General features: G+C 37.9%; 1 protein-coding gene, 1 long non-coding RNA gene and 1 other non-coding gene across 5 annotated transcripts in view; 1 reads left to right on the top strand and 2 right to left on the bottom strand.

Moving 5' to 3' along the window:
• The window catches only part of LOC126008255 (uncharacterized), a 505,884-nt gene that overhangs the window by 44,648 nt on the left and 447,153 nt on the right, over positions 1-14,083 (bottom strand). The gene's annotated exons all lie outside the window — the stretch shown is intronic.
• Positions 3,004-14,083, bottom strand: part of KCNJ16 (potassium inwardly rectifying channel subfamily J member 16) — a 95,654-nt gene continuing 84,574 nt past the window's right edge. For 2 of the 3 annotated variants that reach the window (XM_049772791.1, XM_049772789.1), the window contains exon 2: positions 3,004-4,507. In XM_049772791.1, coding sequence (XP_049628748.1) covers positions 3,149-4,411 — 1,263 coding nt within the window. In that variant the 5' untranslated portion in view covers positions 4,412-4,507 and the 3' untranslated portion in view covers positions 3,004-3,148. Of the gene's footprint in view, positions 4,508-5,010; positions 5,142-14,083 lie in introns of those variants that run through there. The other variant, XM_049772790.1, reaches the window with a different exon arrangement.
• LOC125995179 (small nucleolar RNA U3) lies at positions 8,199-8,404 on the top strand. Its single transcript, XR_007490764.1, has one exon. It is a non-coding gene; the product is annotated as a small nucleolar RNA U3 (small nucleolar RNA).

Raw genomic sequence — 14,083 nt, 5'->3', positions numbered from 1 at the left:
CGAGAACCTTCTGCTGCTCTGGTCACTACTTTTAGCAAGTCATGCTGCCATTGGGCTCTCTGAAAGATTTCCAGACTCAAAGGAACTCTCTTGTGTTTATTTTCTAATAATAGTGGTATTTCCTCAGCTCCCAAGAAATATGTAGTTTTAATAGAGGCCAACTCCATCAAATGTTATGGACAAATACCAGCTGGGTCTAATCTTTATATATACATATATGTTTTTTTCTGACCACCCCTGTTTTCTGGATATTTCAAGATCACAATGTCAGTGAGTCATCATATTTATTTGCTTCATGCAGAAACAGTTTAAAGGAAAGTAAGGTTTTTTTTTCCCTATAAATCCATTTTTCCTAGTGAGCAATGGCCTGGCTTTTCCATCTCACCAGTGGTTTATGAGACCTTTTGCTACTGTATTAAGGGTTTAGGAGAGGAGAAGAGTGCATGCAGGTACAGAAAGGTTTGTGCAGGGTAAGACAGCCTAGGGAAAAAACTTTCTTAAACCCACATCTGGGTGTTCTGCTGAAAATTCATGGACAAGAATGGTGCCAGGTAAAGGCACAACCCACCCACAACAAAGCAGCTGCGGGAAGACTGGATGCAAGAGTTGTGACTTTTGCCTCCAACTTCCTTTTGTTGTTGCTTCTCAGTCCAGGGTTGAAATACTTGAATCCAAGGTGCCAAAGACCCAGCATTCCTTCAAAGTAACTAGGCCATATCTAGAGAATCAGAGTGGCAATCTCCAAACAAGCACTAACTCTACCACTGAACCACAGCCTAGGACTCTATCATGGTTTTTAAAAACCTGGACATATCTTCCACCAACTGAGAATTTGTTATCCAAAAGGAAGCAGAGAAAGCAGGTTGAAGTACTTGCTTTGCACATAGCTGAGCTGGGTCCAATTCCATAATTCCTTAAGGTTCCCCAAGCATTGCTGGGTACATCTTTATAGACTCCAAGAGCAACTGTTGGTGGCTCAAATAATTACCAGCACTGCAGAGCTAAGCAGCACTGTACCCCCAAACCTGAGAACTGAACTGTTGCTCTGTTGTTTGAGAATTTCTGGAAGGGTTCCCCTGGATCTTGAGCACTGGCTTGAGATATTCCCAGTGGAAATCTTAATGAATATAACAAAATATGCACTGAAAGATTTTGATACAAGATTAAGTGTATCTGAGCAAAGCACCTAGAAGTACAGGATTAGACAAGAGTGTCAAAAACTACCTTTCTTTACATCTTCCTCCCTAGCCTCATGGCCCTTTTCTCAGGCTGTCCCTAAGCTGGACCCTATCAATACAGAGTGTAGCAATACTTAGATGCCACAATTTTGTTTTCCATCAAATTAACTCTACTGAATAATTTCATCTTTAGGAAGAAAATCGATGCCCGAAGCAAACAAATTTGACCTACTTCTCTTTGACAAAACATTGGAAACTAGAAATGCCACTTACACGGTCTTCTTATAATGCTTACAGAAGCACTTGAGTGTGAATTTGAATATATGGTTATATAAGCTGTAAAAATAAATTATAAAAGAGTTTATCATTCTGCCCATGAACTAATTATCAGGAGGTAGCAATTTCATTTGTGGTGCACTGTACTCAATCTTGACCACAGTTACAAATAGAGTTCATACTACTTTAGAAAAAAGCCATATGCACACACTTATTCTTTCAAGATCTTTATTATTGAGTAGCTCAAAGGGTCTGAGTATGTTATAAATCTAAATTGAAAATTGTTACCTATGCACATGTGTATATATAGCTTAAAGAAATAGATCACTGTGGTATGTATTTATTTCCAGCTTAGTAACCATGTAGAAAATAATACAAATAATTCTGAATGAATCTCATAGCTCTTGCAAGCTTTATAAAGCTTAAAGCAACTCTTCCCTCATTGATAATTGGATTTGTGCTTAAAATAGTCATGATTAACATCTTTTCTCCTGAAAATACAGCATACACATAAAACCTATGTCCTGAAATTTAAGCAACTCTAGGACTCTCAGCAAATCCACCTAATGGCATTCATAAAAATAGCTTTAATTATATTTCACAAAATCTTCTATTTAAATGATTAAATAAAATTCACTAGAAGAGTTTCTTATAAAATCCACAAATCAACCCTTTTATGTTTTGTAAAGGGGCAGAGATGCAAAACAGACATAACATCAAGGTGCAAATAAATACTTTTTCCCTTGCTTTCCTACTCCTTTATTCCCAGTATCACAAAAGTTTCATCCCATCTGTATCCTACAAAAACTATGTTATTTTTTTCCAGAACACACATGTGTTTGCTTTCTCAAAAGCATCTTGAGGCTATTCCTGTCTCTCTCTCTTTTTCTTTATCCCATTTCTAAGTTCCTGTTCTTTCTTTTGTCTTTGGAGAAGGTGGTAAACCTTCTGGCTGAGAAAACTAGGGGGAAAAAACATAATTGCTTTACTCCTGCTCTTTCATATACGGCCATTTGTTGGAGTCAATCAGGGCATTTAAGAGTGAAATATGATCTAAATAGAAAGACTGACTTTTCTCCTGCCTGATAGGTAAGAAGAAAATAATTTCTAAAGCTGTAGATTGCTGCCTAGTAAAGCAGCCAGGAAAAAACGCTCAAACTTACTAAACTTGACTAGTTCTTACTGTCACTAGCTCTGCCTGCAGCTACCAAGAGGCCATGTGGGACAAACATTGAACTGGCCACTTGACTTGATCATTAAACATCTTAACATTATAATTTCTTGAATATGAATCTCAAATAGACAGTACAATGTGTCTGTAGAAATCTACTTATACTATCCATTGTAATCTATAAATAATTCATTATATAATTCTATCTTTGTTTTCCAGTACTGACTACTATACCTCCAATTGAAACTGAGTATTTGTCGTTCAAAAGCAAGTCGAATTTGAGCCATTAATAACAAATTGCATTATAATAGCATCTCTAATAAAAGGCGGCCAATAAGAACTATTAAATGACTGAATGCTATGTGAGTGTTAAGAGTATTTTTAACCATAATGAACCCACTCTACTTAGCCCTGCAATCATCAAAACAGAGTTATACGAAAACTCTGTTTAAGCAACAGGCCAGGAAGTGATCAGCTAGAGAATTAAATAATGGAGTGATCATTCTTGTCCTTCCCTCAAGAACTACATTTGGGATTCTACTGAGATCCTATTTAAAGTCAGAAGAGCCTTCTGGTAAGGGGCTTCCTTACAGTCATCTGTCACACAGGTGGCAGTCTCCTCTGGGTTTTCACAACTGCTGACAATGGCAACTGCACTAAAAGACCTTTTTCTGGCCTTGGTGTCTGAGGCCCCAGATCCTCGAAGTGTTGGGCCTTTTTCCATATTGTGAAGAAGCTGCTGATCTTTCCAGTCCAATTGTTTGGCACTGCAAAAGGGAGCATAGACTTCCACACTCCCCTCGAACTGTAAGCAGTTCACCTTGTAGTACTTTCTCTTTACCTCCAAGACATCGTTAAATCGATGGCCCCAGAGAATTTCCCGCGGTACATAGGAACTCCTGGATTGGTGGGATGTCCCCGTCGAATCACCAGTGTAGATAAATGTCACCAAAATCTCAAAGTTATCTTTGGCCACAGCTTTTCGGTCAAGAGCATACAATGGGCTCTCATGATCGATTTCATGAACAATTGTTACTGGGGTCACCAGGATGATCTGGTCATTGACCAACTTCAGGTCTTTAAACGCCATTGTCATCCTTCCTTCACTGTCTTCTGTATAACGGAGAAGTTGGGCTCGGACTGTGCCTTCTACCACATGGTTTGGTCGAAAATCCCCTATCCGCCACATAAGACAAAGCTTCCCATCTCGCATGCCTATGAGTGCAAAATAGCTGAACCGAATGGTCTGGGCCCTTTTCCGTGCAGTTGCCATTTTGGCCAAGGCTGCTCCAATGATGAAGGTATTGATGATGCAGCTTAAAATGGACTGTAAGATCACCATGAGTACCGCAATGGAACACTCCTCCGTGACACAGCGGTAACCATAACCAATGGTAGTTTGGGTCTCCAGAGAAAATAGAAAGGCTCCTGTGAAGGAATGGACGTTGTCCACACAAGGAGTGATAGCTGGATCATTTTTCAGATCCCCGTGATGAAAAGCAATCAGCCAAAAGATAGAACCAAATATCAACCAGGAGAGCACATAAGACAAAGAAAATATCACAAACATATGGCGCCATTTGGTGTCAACGAGCGTGGTAAAAATATCCACCACGTAGCTCCCCCATTCTCCAAAAATGTGCTTGAAGTATACATTACAGCTGCCATCTTTGTGAAGCAGACGCCTTCTTGCCCTTCTCTTCTCCGCTATAACGTGCTCTGGTGGGTATCCTGGGTATTTGGCGTCCACATTGATGATGGGATAGTTGCTACTGTAATAACTCATTCTTTCTTGTATCCTCAAAAAAGCCAGGTAGAGTCTTTGGGTAGAGACACTTTTCGGTGTATTGCTCTTTTGTTGTCCAGGGTTTTCAGCTAAAACCTGAAAAGGTAAAAAGAAAAGAGTCCCACTTTAGCTTTCAATTTCCGTCATTCTAGCAATTTGCCAGGTCAGAGGCAATTTCATGCTATCCGAGAGAGCTTTGAACAGCAGAGACGCTCACTATTGATTACACATTGCAGTGCGGAATTCAACTCCATCATTACAGGAACAAAATATGCAATTAGAGAAAATAACATTTTTATATATGTGTGAGTCTTGAATCAACATGATGGTTATCCCAAAGGCAGCCACACTGCCTTTTCTGACCCACCATAAAGAAAATAATAATCCTTATTTTTGTAGACGTTACTGGCATGAAGTCATTAAAAAATTAATGTATACTAGCAGAAGGCAATAACTCAGAACTTTGCCCACTAATCTTATAAGTGTGCCTATCAATAACCAGAACTTTTCCCAGCAGCCTTTTAAGTGTGTTTACCAGTCAAGGCCCTTAGAAGAAGGAGGCAGTTAAGAGTTTCTATCTTGAAATAAATATGACTTACATGCTAGTTGCTCTCTTCATAAGTCCTTCACCTGCAGCATTTGAAGTTTTTCTTTTTTTTCCATGCAGATTTTTCTTCCTCATGAATTTCCCCAACAGAGCAGAACTGACAGGGGGGACACTAGGTCTAACGAAACTTCTTTTCCATAACCCTCCTTTTAGTTTTGAGAGAGAAAAAAAAACCCAGGGGAGTTAAAAACCACTCCCAACTAAGCTTTCACCAAGGTATAAAATTGCTCTGTCTTTGTCTCATAGCAGCTATCTCTTTTTCTTTCTCTTTTTTGGCACTGCAAGCTCTTCTCCTTTCCTCTGAATAGAAGCCGAAAAATTGCCAGAGTTGCCAATCTTGCTTTTCTCTTAAAGGGAGCACACAGTCATGGAATCCTGGTTCTCAAGAAAATCAGTATATTCCAGAGGATTTTTATAAGTATCTCCAGGCAAAGATATCATTTTTTTTTCTCCATCTAAAGTTTCTCTTAAAAAAGTCAGGCAAATATGTGGTTCTTATCATGCCATCTATAATCTAGGTCAATGGAATTCCCAGCTCACATCTGAAGCCGAAATATCAAAATGCCATCTTAATTGGTTTTGAATTACTGCTATGCCAAAAGAAATTAACAGTGGCCCACTTTCAGTAGTTTGGTCAGCTTTAGAATATGATTTTTCATAGACTCTACCTTAACTCAAAAGGAAGAGACTGAAGAGAAAACTTGTGAGGATCTGGCCTTTCAGATGAACAGAAAATACAGCAAGAGTTATATTCCTAACATTGAGACCTGCTCTGACACCAAGCCTGGAAATAAATCCCTAACTACATAGCCAACACTTTTCCAATTACACAAAGGGAAGCAAGAGTTAATTCCCCTCCAGACAGAAAGAATCATTTTCCCTCTTCTCCAGGGATCAGGCCCATTTTACAATAAACACTTTGTTTGACAGACCACTGTGAGGATGGACTCTGCTCAAAGCCAAAAAAAGTTCTGTTTGAGGTGCCTGGATATTTCCATTCCCCCATTTCCTTCTTTTATCCACCAGATTTTCGATCTGTTTGGTTTCTCCTATGTATACATATTAGGGGTGTTTTTTGGGGGAAAACATTTGAATCATTTCAGGATGAAAATATTAACTGGTTTATTGAATGTCAAACACTTCCATAAATTTTGTTCTTCAAATATATCTTTCAGAACCTAGAGGAAATAGTACACTGTGCAAGGAGCTTGCCTTGCCTATGGCTGACCCTAGTTCAATCTCCAACAACATATATGATTTTCTGAGCTCCACCAGGAATGATCCCAGAATGGATCATTCTCATTAGAGTTAGGAGTAAGCCCTGAACATTTCTGGGTATAACTAATTGTCTGTCTGTCTGTCTGTCTATTAATCTATCTATCTATCTATCTATCTCATTATAAATATCCATTTGATCTGTTATTAAAAGGTATTTAACAAACAGAAGAAGCTATATCAAGGTTCTCTCCCACCTTATCATTCCCAGACACAAGAAATTAAGCATTGAGAATCAAAGATGTATATATATATATACATATATATACATCTTTGATTATATATATATTTGATTAACCCTTAACCCTCCTAATTAGCAAAGAAGCTGAGGGACCCTTTGTTCTAAATAACTAAACAAAACAATATCCATATCTTATATAGAATGTTGTTTGATAGCCCTTCACATATATATGTAATGCAAATTAAAAAAATATTGATATAAGAATTTTGGTTGTTGTCAAGTTCTTTTAAGGGAACTGTGAATATCCACATCGTGGGAGCCAGGGAATCAAAAAGAACAGTTCATAAATCAAGAGCTACAGTGTGACTTTGCTCTTTTCTGTTGCCAGGAGGAAAAAAAAAGGTTTTGTATTTGAAATGGCATTTGGCTGGCAGTGTTTTGAATGCCAAGCAGTGCCAACAACTTGTTATAAAAAATCATTTAAAAAACACCTCAACAGTATAGCTAATTGGGGAATGAATTTTCAATTTATGCAAGCTACAAGTGAGCAAATTCAGATTATTTCTGAATAATGTAACAATTACAGGGAAACAAGTTACTGCTGTGATCGTTCTGTCCCAATTCTACTACATTATTACTGTAGCTCAATTGTTATGATGACACATTTTAAGTTACCCAGAGAAAACTCTTATTAGTTGCTGTTTGGGTCTTCACATTTTTATTCATCTATTCTTTGATTTCCAGTCATTTAAATGAGCATTTTCTAAAAGACAATTGTCCTAATGATGAATGACAGATTAGAACTCAATGAATCATTCTTAACCCTCCTAATTAGCAGAGAAGCTGAGGGATCCTTTGTTCTAAACAGCTAAACAAAACAATATACATATCTTGTATAAAATGTTGTTTGAGAACCATTCAGTATCAATATTGCATTCCACAGTTTCAAAAAAAGAGAGAAAAAGAAGAGTTGGGGGGATGTCTGCCATAGAAGCAGGCAGGGAATAGGGAAAGTGGGGGTGTTGGTGATGGGAAATGTGCACTGTTAAAGGGTATTATACAGTATTTGACTGAAACTAAATCATGAAAAACTTTGTAACTGTGAAAAAATAAAGATTGTCTTATGAACAACCTTGGAAACCATAGTGGTTTAAAGTATATTTAAAAAGATAACAAAAAGAAAAGTAAAGAAAATGTTGTTTGAAGATTGTCAAGTTTCTTGGAAATGTATTCATTTATAAAAGATAAGACTTATTAACCGGGCATTTTATAAATAACACTTTTCTTAGAATTTAAAAGTGACTTTTGAAGTGCTTTAATATTTCCATGACCATCAAGTTCCTGTAAATTTCACTATGGAAAGGCACTTGCAACGATTTTCTTTACATTTCTGGTTTTCATGTTGAAGTCTTTGTTCTCTGATTGGACCTTTCTATTGGGCATAAAGTTCAATATTTTTTGTTTATAAATGAAAAATGTAATCCCTACTGGACAGAAGAATATTTTGGATGGTAATACACTTGCCATATATACAAACCCACTTCAGTCAATTATGGTCCAATTTCCAGTAGTGAAAGTAGTTTCCTGATCAACCCGTCCGAGATCACTTCTGAACACAGATCTAGAAGTAAGTCCTTATAAACTATAGGTGTGTACCCCATGCAGACAAAAAGAAAAAAAAACAGCCAATTGAGAAGTGTTAAATATCAATTTTATATTAAATAAAGACTATACTTTCAGGAATCATTTCTACAGTATATCACTAGAGAAGTTTCTCTGAGCAATCAAAAACCATGAGGAGGAGCCAGAACATTCTCTCCTGTGTGTGAAGCCAGTTCTAGGTGTTGCTTCTGCAACTGCCTTTTGCAATTGATGATCGTTCTTCCCTTTCTTTGAAAGGGTTAGAGGGGAAGGGTGCAGTCTGAGTGGTAAAAAAAAATTTCATTAAATAAAAGTTTTAAAATAACGAACTAGGTACCACTTCCTTATACAACAATTTCTAACTATTTTGATAGACATTTAAGAATGAAGATAGGGAAAAGTTCCATTTTACTAGGCATGGAATTCTGGAGGAGATGGTTGGGTGTGGGGCCATCTTGGGGGGGTAGGGGTTGGAGTCAGGCCTGAACAGTTTTCATTAAGTTAACTTCCTAAGAAACACTCTTTATGTTCCAGTACACACCTTAAGAAAATGGACTCTTGATTTATTACATATCATAGATTTCTGAGAGAGAGAAGACAGGGAGAGAGAGAGAGAGTGAGAGAGAGGATGAGAGAGAGGAGAGAGAGAGAGAGAGAGAGATTGAAGGACCAGCATGCTCAATCCAATTCAATTTTTTTTCTCTTAATTTAGGACATTAAAATAATGTTGACAAGAGTCCAGAGAGAGCTCAGCAGAACTCTTGAAAGTCTGAGTCACATGTTCAATTCTCTGCATGCTTGCCAAGTTCCTTTTCGAATGTCTCTTTTCTTTGGGCACCACCAGCTTCATAACCCATTATGCCTGCCACAGAGGCAGGCAGGGTGGAAGGAACCAAATGTGTCTGTGTGTATACCCTGAAAAAAGTGCAATTTCAGGCAAGCAATGTAATAATAGTAAGCACCACAACTTAATTTATAGCCATAGTAGGAAGAAAGTAAAATCACACAATCACATACAACCAAGTATGTGTTTGACCTCCCACCCCACCAGGACCCTCATCCCCAGCACCTTCCTCATTGCACACACACACACACACACACACACACACACACACACACACACACACACACACCACACACACACACAGGAAAGGAAAAGGGGGAAGAGATACAGAAATGACTCTTATTTTACTAGGACAACTCTGATTGGTTATTCTTCAGGTGTTTTTTTAGAATCTTTGAATGAATTTACAAAAAACTAGTAGTGACTGAGAATATTTCTATTGGAACTATACCACAGAGAATATTTTCTGCAACAAATGTGCTCTTCAATATGTTCGTTTTCCACATGCCAAAATACATCGGCCAGATTCAGCACATTTGAAGTTATCCCTTTGCTCTGTAGTCATATTCTCTCAGCTCTAGCGATTCCCCAGACTGCTATTGTAGATGATGCTTTAAATGGGAGGTTTCCATGAGCAGGTGGAGTGCATCTAAATACACCGGTACTTTGTTCATTAAGTTGGACCTTGTCTCTGGATCTTTTCTTGTATCTTATATCCCACAAATGAGTGAAACTATTCTATGTCTAATATACAGAACAATAGAGATGAGGGCCAGGAAAACAGTCCACAAATAGTGGGAGGTACAGTTAGGAAGAGGCAGGGGCTACTATGACAATGACAGTTGAAATTGATGGCTCTAGACAAGAATTGGGTTCTGGAAGGGATAAAACTATCTGCATGGTACCCTTCATTATCAATAGTGCAAACCACGGTGTCTGAATAGGAAAGAGTTGTGTGAGAGAGAGAGAGAGACAGAAGAGAGAGAGAGAAGGAGAGAGATAAAATAAAGTGAGAAAAAAAGGAAAAAAGTAAAAAAAGAAAGTAAAGGGGGGGTGGGAGAGAAACTGAGTACATCGATGAAGTTGCACTGATGAAGGGTGGTGTACATTGTATGACTGAAACTCAATCATGATTAACTTCATAACCACAGTATTTAATGATGTAATTATAGTAAAATATGAATTGGACCTTGTCTCTCACATATACTTAGTAGAGCATAGTAATATTAATGTGCATACTAATTAATATGTTTAGTAAAAGCATTGACATATTTGTGTCATCTGAAATATATAACAAATTATGGTCTAAAGCAAAACTCCCGTTATGAAGGATATTCCTGGTAATTGAGAAATGAACAAAAATACCTTCTTTACCATGCAAATGAATGGCATAGATTTCTCTGCAGCCAAGTTACTCACCTAGCAACAAGTATAGAAGATACATTTTAGTGGAAACATGAGAACTAATGAGACATAGAGGAGAAAAAGATGAGCCTAAAATGCCAGGACAAGTGTTTGAAGAGAGGCTTGGGCAGAACATGGAAATACCTGGAGAGAGGTTTGGTAATGTGAAGCTAAGAAGATATAGTTGGTGCAAACCACAATGTCTAAAAGTAATAAAAAGGAGAGAGAGAGAGAGAGAGAGAGAGAGAGAGAGAGAGTAGAAAAGAAGAGAGAGATAAGGAGTGGGGGGAGGGTAAATGTCTATCCCAGAAATAGGCATGGGGAAGATGGTATGCAAACTGGGGACACTGGTTGCAAGAAATATGCACTAATGCAGGGTTTTGTACATTGTATGACTGAAATTCAATCCTGTATAATTTGTAACCACGATGTTTAAATAAATAATTAATAAATAAAGTACTACCAGTAGACTGCTTGCTGAGGAGAGAGGGAAAAAGGTTAAGAGTTAAGACAGAACCTAAGGAAAGTTTGGTTATTTGGCTCAAACTTATATGAGGCCCGAAGTGATAGGGTAGTGAAGGGCATTTGCCTTGCACATGGCTGATCCAGGACGAACCTCGGTTCTATCCCCGATGTCCCACATGGTCCCCCAAGCAGGGATCAATTTATGAGTGCAATTTCTGAGCCAGGAGTAACCAGGTGTTCCCCCCCAACACCAAAAAAATAATTCCATGATGATTTTCTTGGAAGTATGCCCTTTGACTTTTTTTTTTCTTACCAGGACTTCATATAAGGCTGAGCTCTTTATTCGGTCGTCAAACACCTGCTTTACCTGGCATCTACTAGAACTGTCCTTCTTACTTCAAACACTCTATTTTCCTAATTTCATAGAATATCTCCTTTGTTGGCCAACTCTGGACTTTCTCACATTTCCTTTTTAGTCAACCCAGAGCCAGTCTTGGGTTGACCTAAAAGCTTCTGTTACTTCTATTCTCTTCTCCCTGCTGACCTTACCCTCAAATATTGTTCTAGTTTCTCAGTGACCTTGATGCTTAACTCTTTCCTGACAGGATTTTAGAATAGTTCCTTCTGAGTTAACTTAGGAACATCCCCTGTAACTTTGTGGCAAAAAAAAAAAATGATTTATGTTGTGTACGATCAATTAAATGAAGATTGGTTCTGGGGAAAAGAATGAAAGTTCTATATTGAAACATGCTAGTGACTTTAATCCAGAAATAGCTCTTCTTAATCCACAGTTACTTTAATATATACATGCTAATGATAAATCCTGCCTCACTCTAGATGACATTTTGTAAAAAAGTGGAAGAAACTTGGAGCCTGGGATGATGTTTCTCCACTTAATCATATCAAAATAAAATGAATTATAATTCCAAATTCTACTGCCTTGAAATAAACTATCTTTTGGAATTCCAGAGGAATCATGCATTCCAGGTGTATTCCCAAGCAACTTTTCTCTAAACTTCAATATACCCATCCACAATATGGAAACATATTATTTATGTCCTTCATGATAAATGAGAATCTTACTGACCAAGAGATCTGAATGACATATTGAATGGCAAACCATTTTTCATATTGGGTATTCAGTAATATTTCATAAATATAAATTCCATAAGTATTAATTTTTCCTTTATCAAATAAGCATTTCATTTAACCCTCTCAAAGGAAGTACTTCTAATTGCAAGAAAGCAAGGGCAGACACGATGCATTTCTGTAGGTAATTCTATTTAACCACAATGGTACCTCTGTTTCTTACTATTAAGGCACTCTTCTTTTTTATTTTTTATTTCTTTTGTTTGCTTGCTTGTGTGTTTTGGGGGCCACATGGCAGCTCTCAGGGTTTATTCCTGGCTCTGCACTCAGAAATAGCCCCTGGCAGGCTGAGGGTCCATATGGAATGCCGGTAATCAAACGCAGGTCTGTCCTGGGTGGGCTGCATGCCCCTTCTTTCTTTCTAGCTTCTTAAAATATCTTTATTTAAGCACCATGATTATGAATACTTTTTTTAATCAGCTCCTCAAATTCCAATGACTGGGTTATTTTTCTTTTTTTTCTTAAGTCCATTTTGATACATTGGCCTATAAGAGATTTTATATTCACAATCTTTAACATACTCAGAACACACAACACATACTAAGTTTAGGAATTTAATGGTTATTTACTCTGAGGAGCCACGCTAAGAGAAGCAAGATGAAGAAACAGGACATATTTCACAGTTCAAGATATTCACCAGGATATTATCTTGCTCATTCTTTGACATAAGTGATATGCACATGCTTTACTAAGATGACTGTGAAGTTTACTTTCATCTGAAATCAGCCTTTCCCTCCTTTTCTTGGTTAGATGCCAGCCATAGTTGACTTTGCCTTTAGCTGGCTCTGGAGTGCTGAAAATGGTGTACTGTATTTTTTGCTTTGTAAGATGCACCTGACATAAGACGCACATAGTTTTTAGATGCTCTCCTTCCCTGAACTCAGCTTCAGCTCTAGACAGCATTCGCTCCATAAGACACACTTCTGGGGGGGCAAAAAAAGTGTGTCTTATGGTATGAGAAATATGATAATTCATGAGATCTTAGAGATCCTTTCAGAGACCATACCTCCCTGGTTATGCAAGGAAAGTACCTTTCCTGAAGCATCTAACATTGTCCCAGGGGGGAATTTGTTCCTCTTTACCTTCTTGTTCTATCACACAGTTCAAAATTAAGGTGTCAGCAAGGGGTTTTCTTCTGAGAATTCTGTTGATAGGTGATTGTCTTCCCACTGTAACTTCACCTTGTCCTCTTTCTTTGATCTTTGTTCTCATAATAAAAAATATATTGTAAATCATTTGTCTAAAGAGAGTCTCTGGGCCCTGAGCTTGACCAATGACATCTTTACAAATGACAATGAAACAGTCCCACTGCAGTTGAGGATTGGGCATCAGTAAACATGAGAACAATGAGAGGAGATAACCACTACTCATTGTGTCAAGAAGAAAAAAAAACTGAGGCTGGATCCTGGGGACTGAGAAAGAGCAGGGGTATCTTTCTCCAGAATGATCAGGATAAGTCAAGCTGATGCCCTGGCAATCCAGCCGAGATGAACAAGCCCTCCACTTCTGACTTCTGCCCTAGGTCTAAATTTTTTCAACTCAGTCAGAGCCTTTTCCCAGTGTTTGTTTGAGGCATAATCACTATCTGACTCTCACACTTCACAGGTATAATCTGACTGCCAACTGTATGCATCCTTTGTTTAAGTCAATGTTAAAATCCTGGTTCCCACAAGAGCCTCTCTTTATAGGAACTCATCTGCATTTTATCACTGAAATTGGAATTTCCCTATATGGTTGAATTATGTAACACCTTTCTAGCTAATTTCTTGCCAGTTTTTATCTTGAGAGATCGCTTATTTGTTTTTGTTTGTTCATTTCTGTTGGTGGAGAGAGGTTAGTACTTAGAGGACCATATGCTATGCCAAGGCATAAAACCAGCAGTTAGTTACAGACAGACATCTACCTGCCTTACTACCTGAATGATTCCTCTGGCACCAGAGTGACTGCTGCAAACAGAATAAAAGTATTATTTCATAGTTACCATGTGGTAGAGACTAATCACCAGAATTTGGTCCTGAGAAAGGTTGTTCATCAAAGGACAAGAATATGGAAGTCAAAGACTGCTGGTCTAGAAGTGACTCTACAGCATTGAGACATAGCATGCCA

Source organism: Suncus etruscus, chromosome 1 (genome assembly GCF_024139225.1).
Source record: "Suncus etruscus isolate mSunEtr1 chromosome 1, mSunEtr1.pri.cur, whole genome shotgun sequence".
Lineage (NCBI taxonomy): Eukaryota > Metazoa > Chordata > Mammalia > Eulipotyphla > Soricidae > Suncus > Suncus etruscus.
This window is presented reverse-complemented; position numbering and strand designations above follow the sequence as displayed.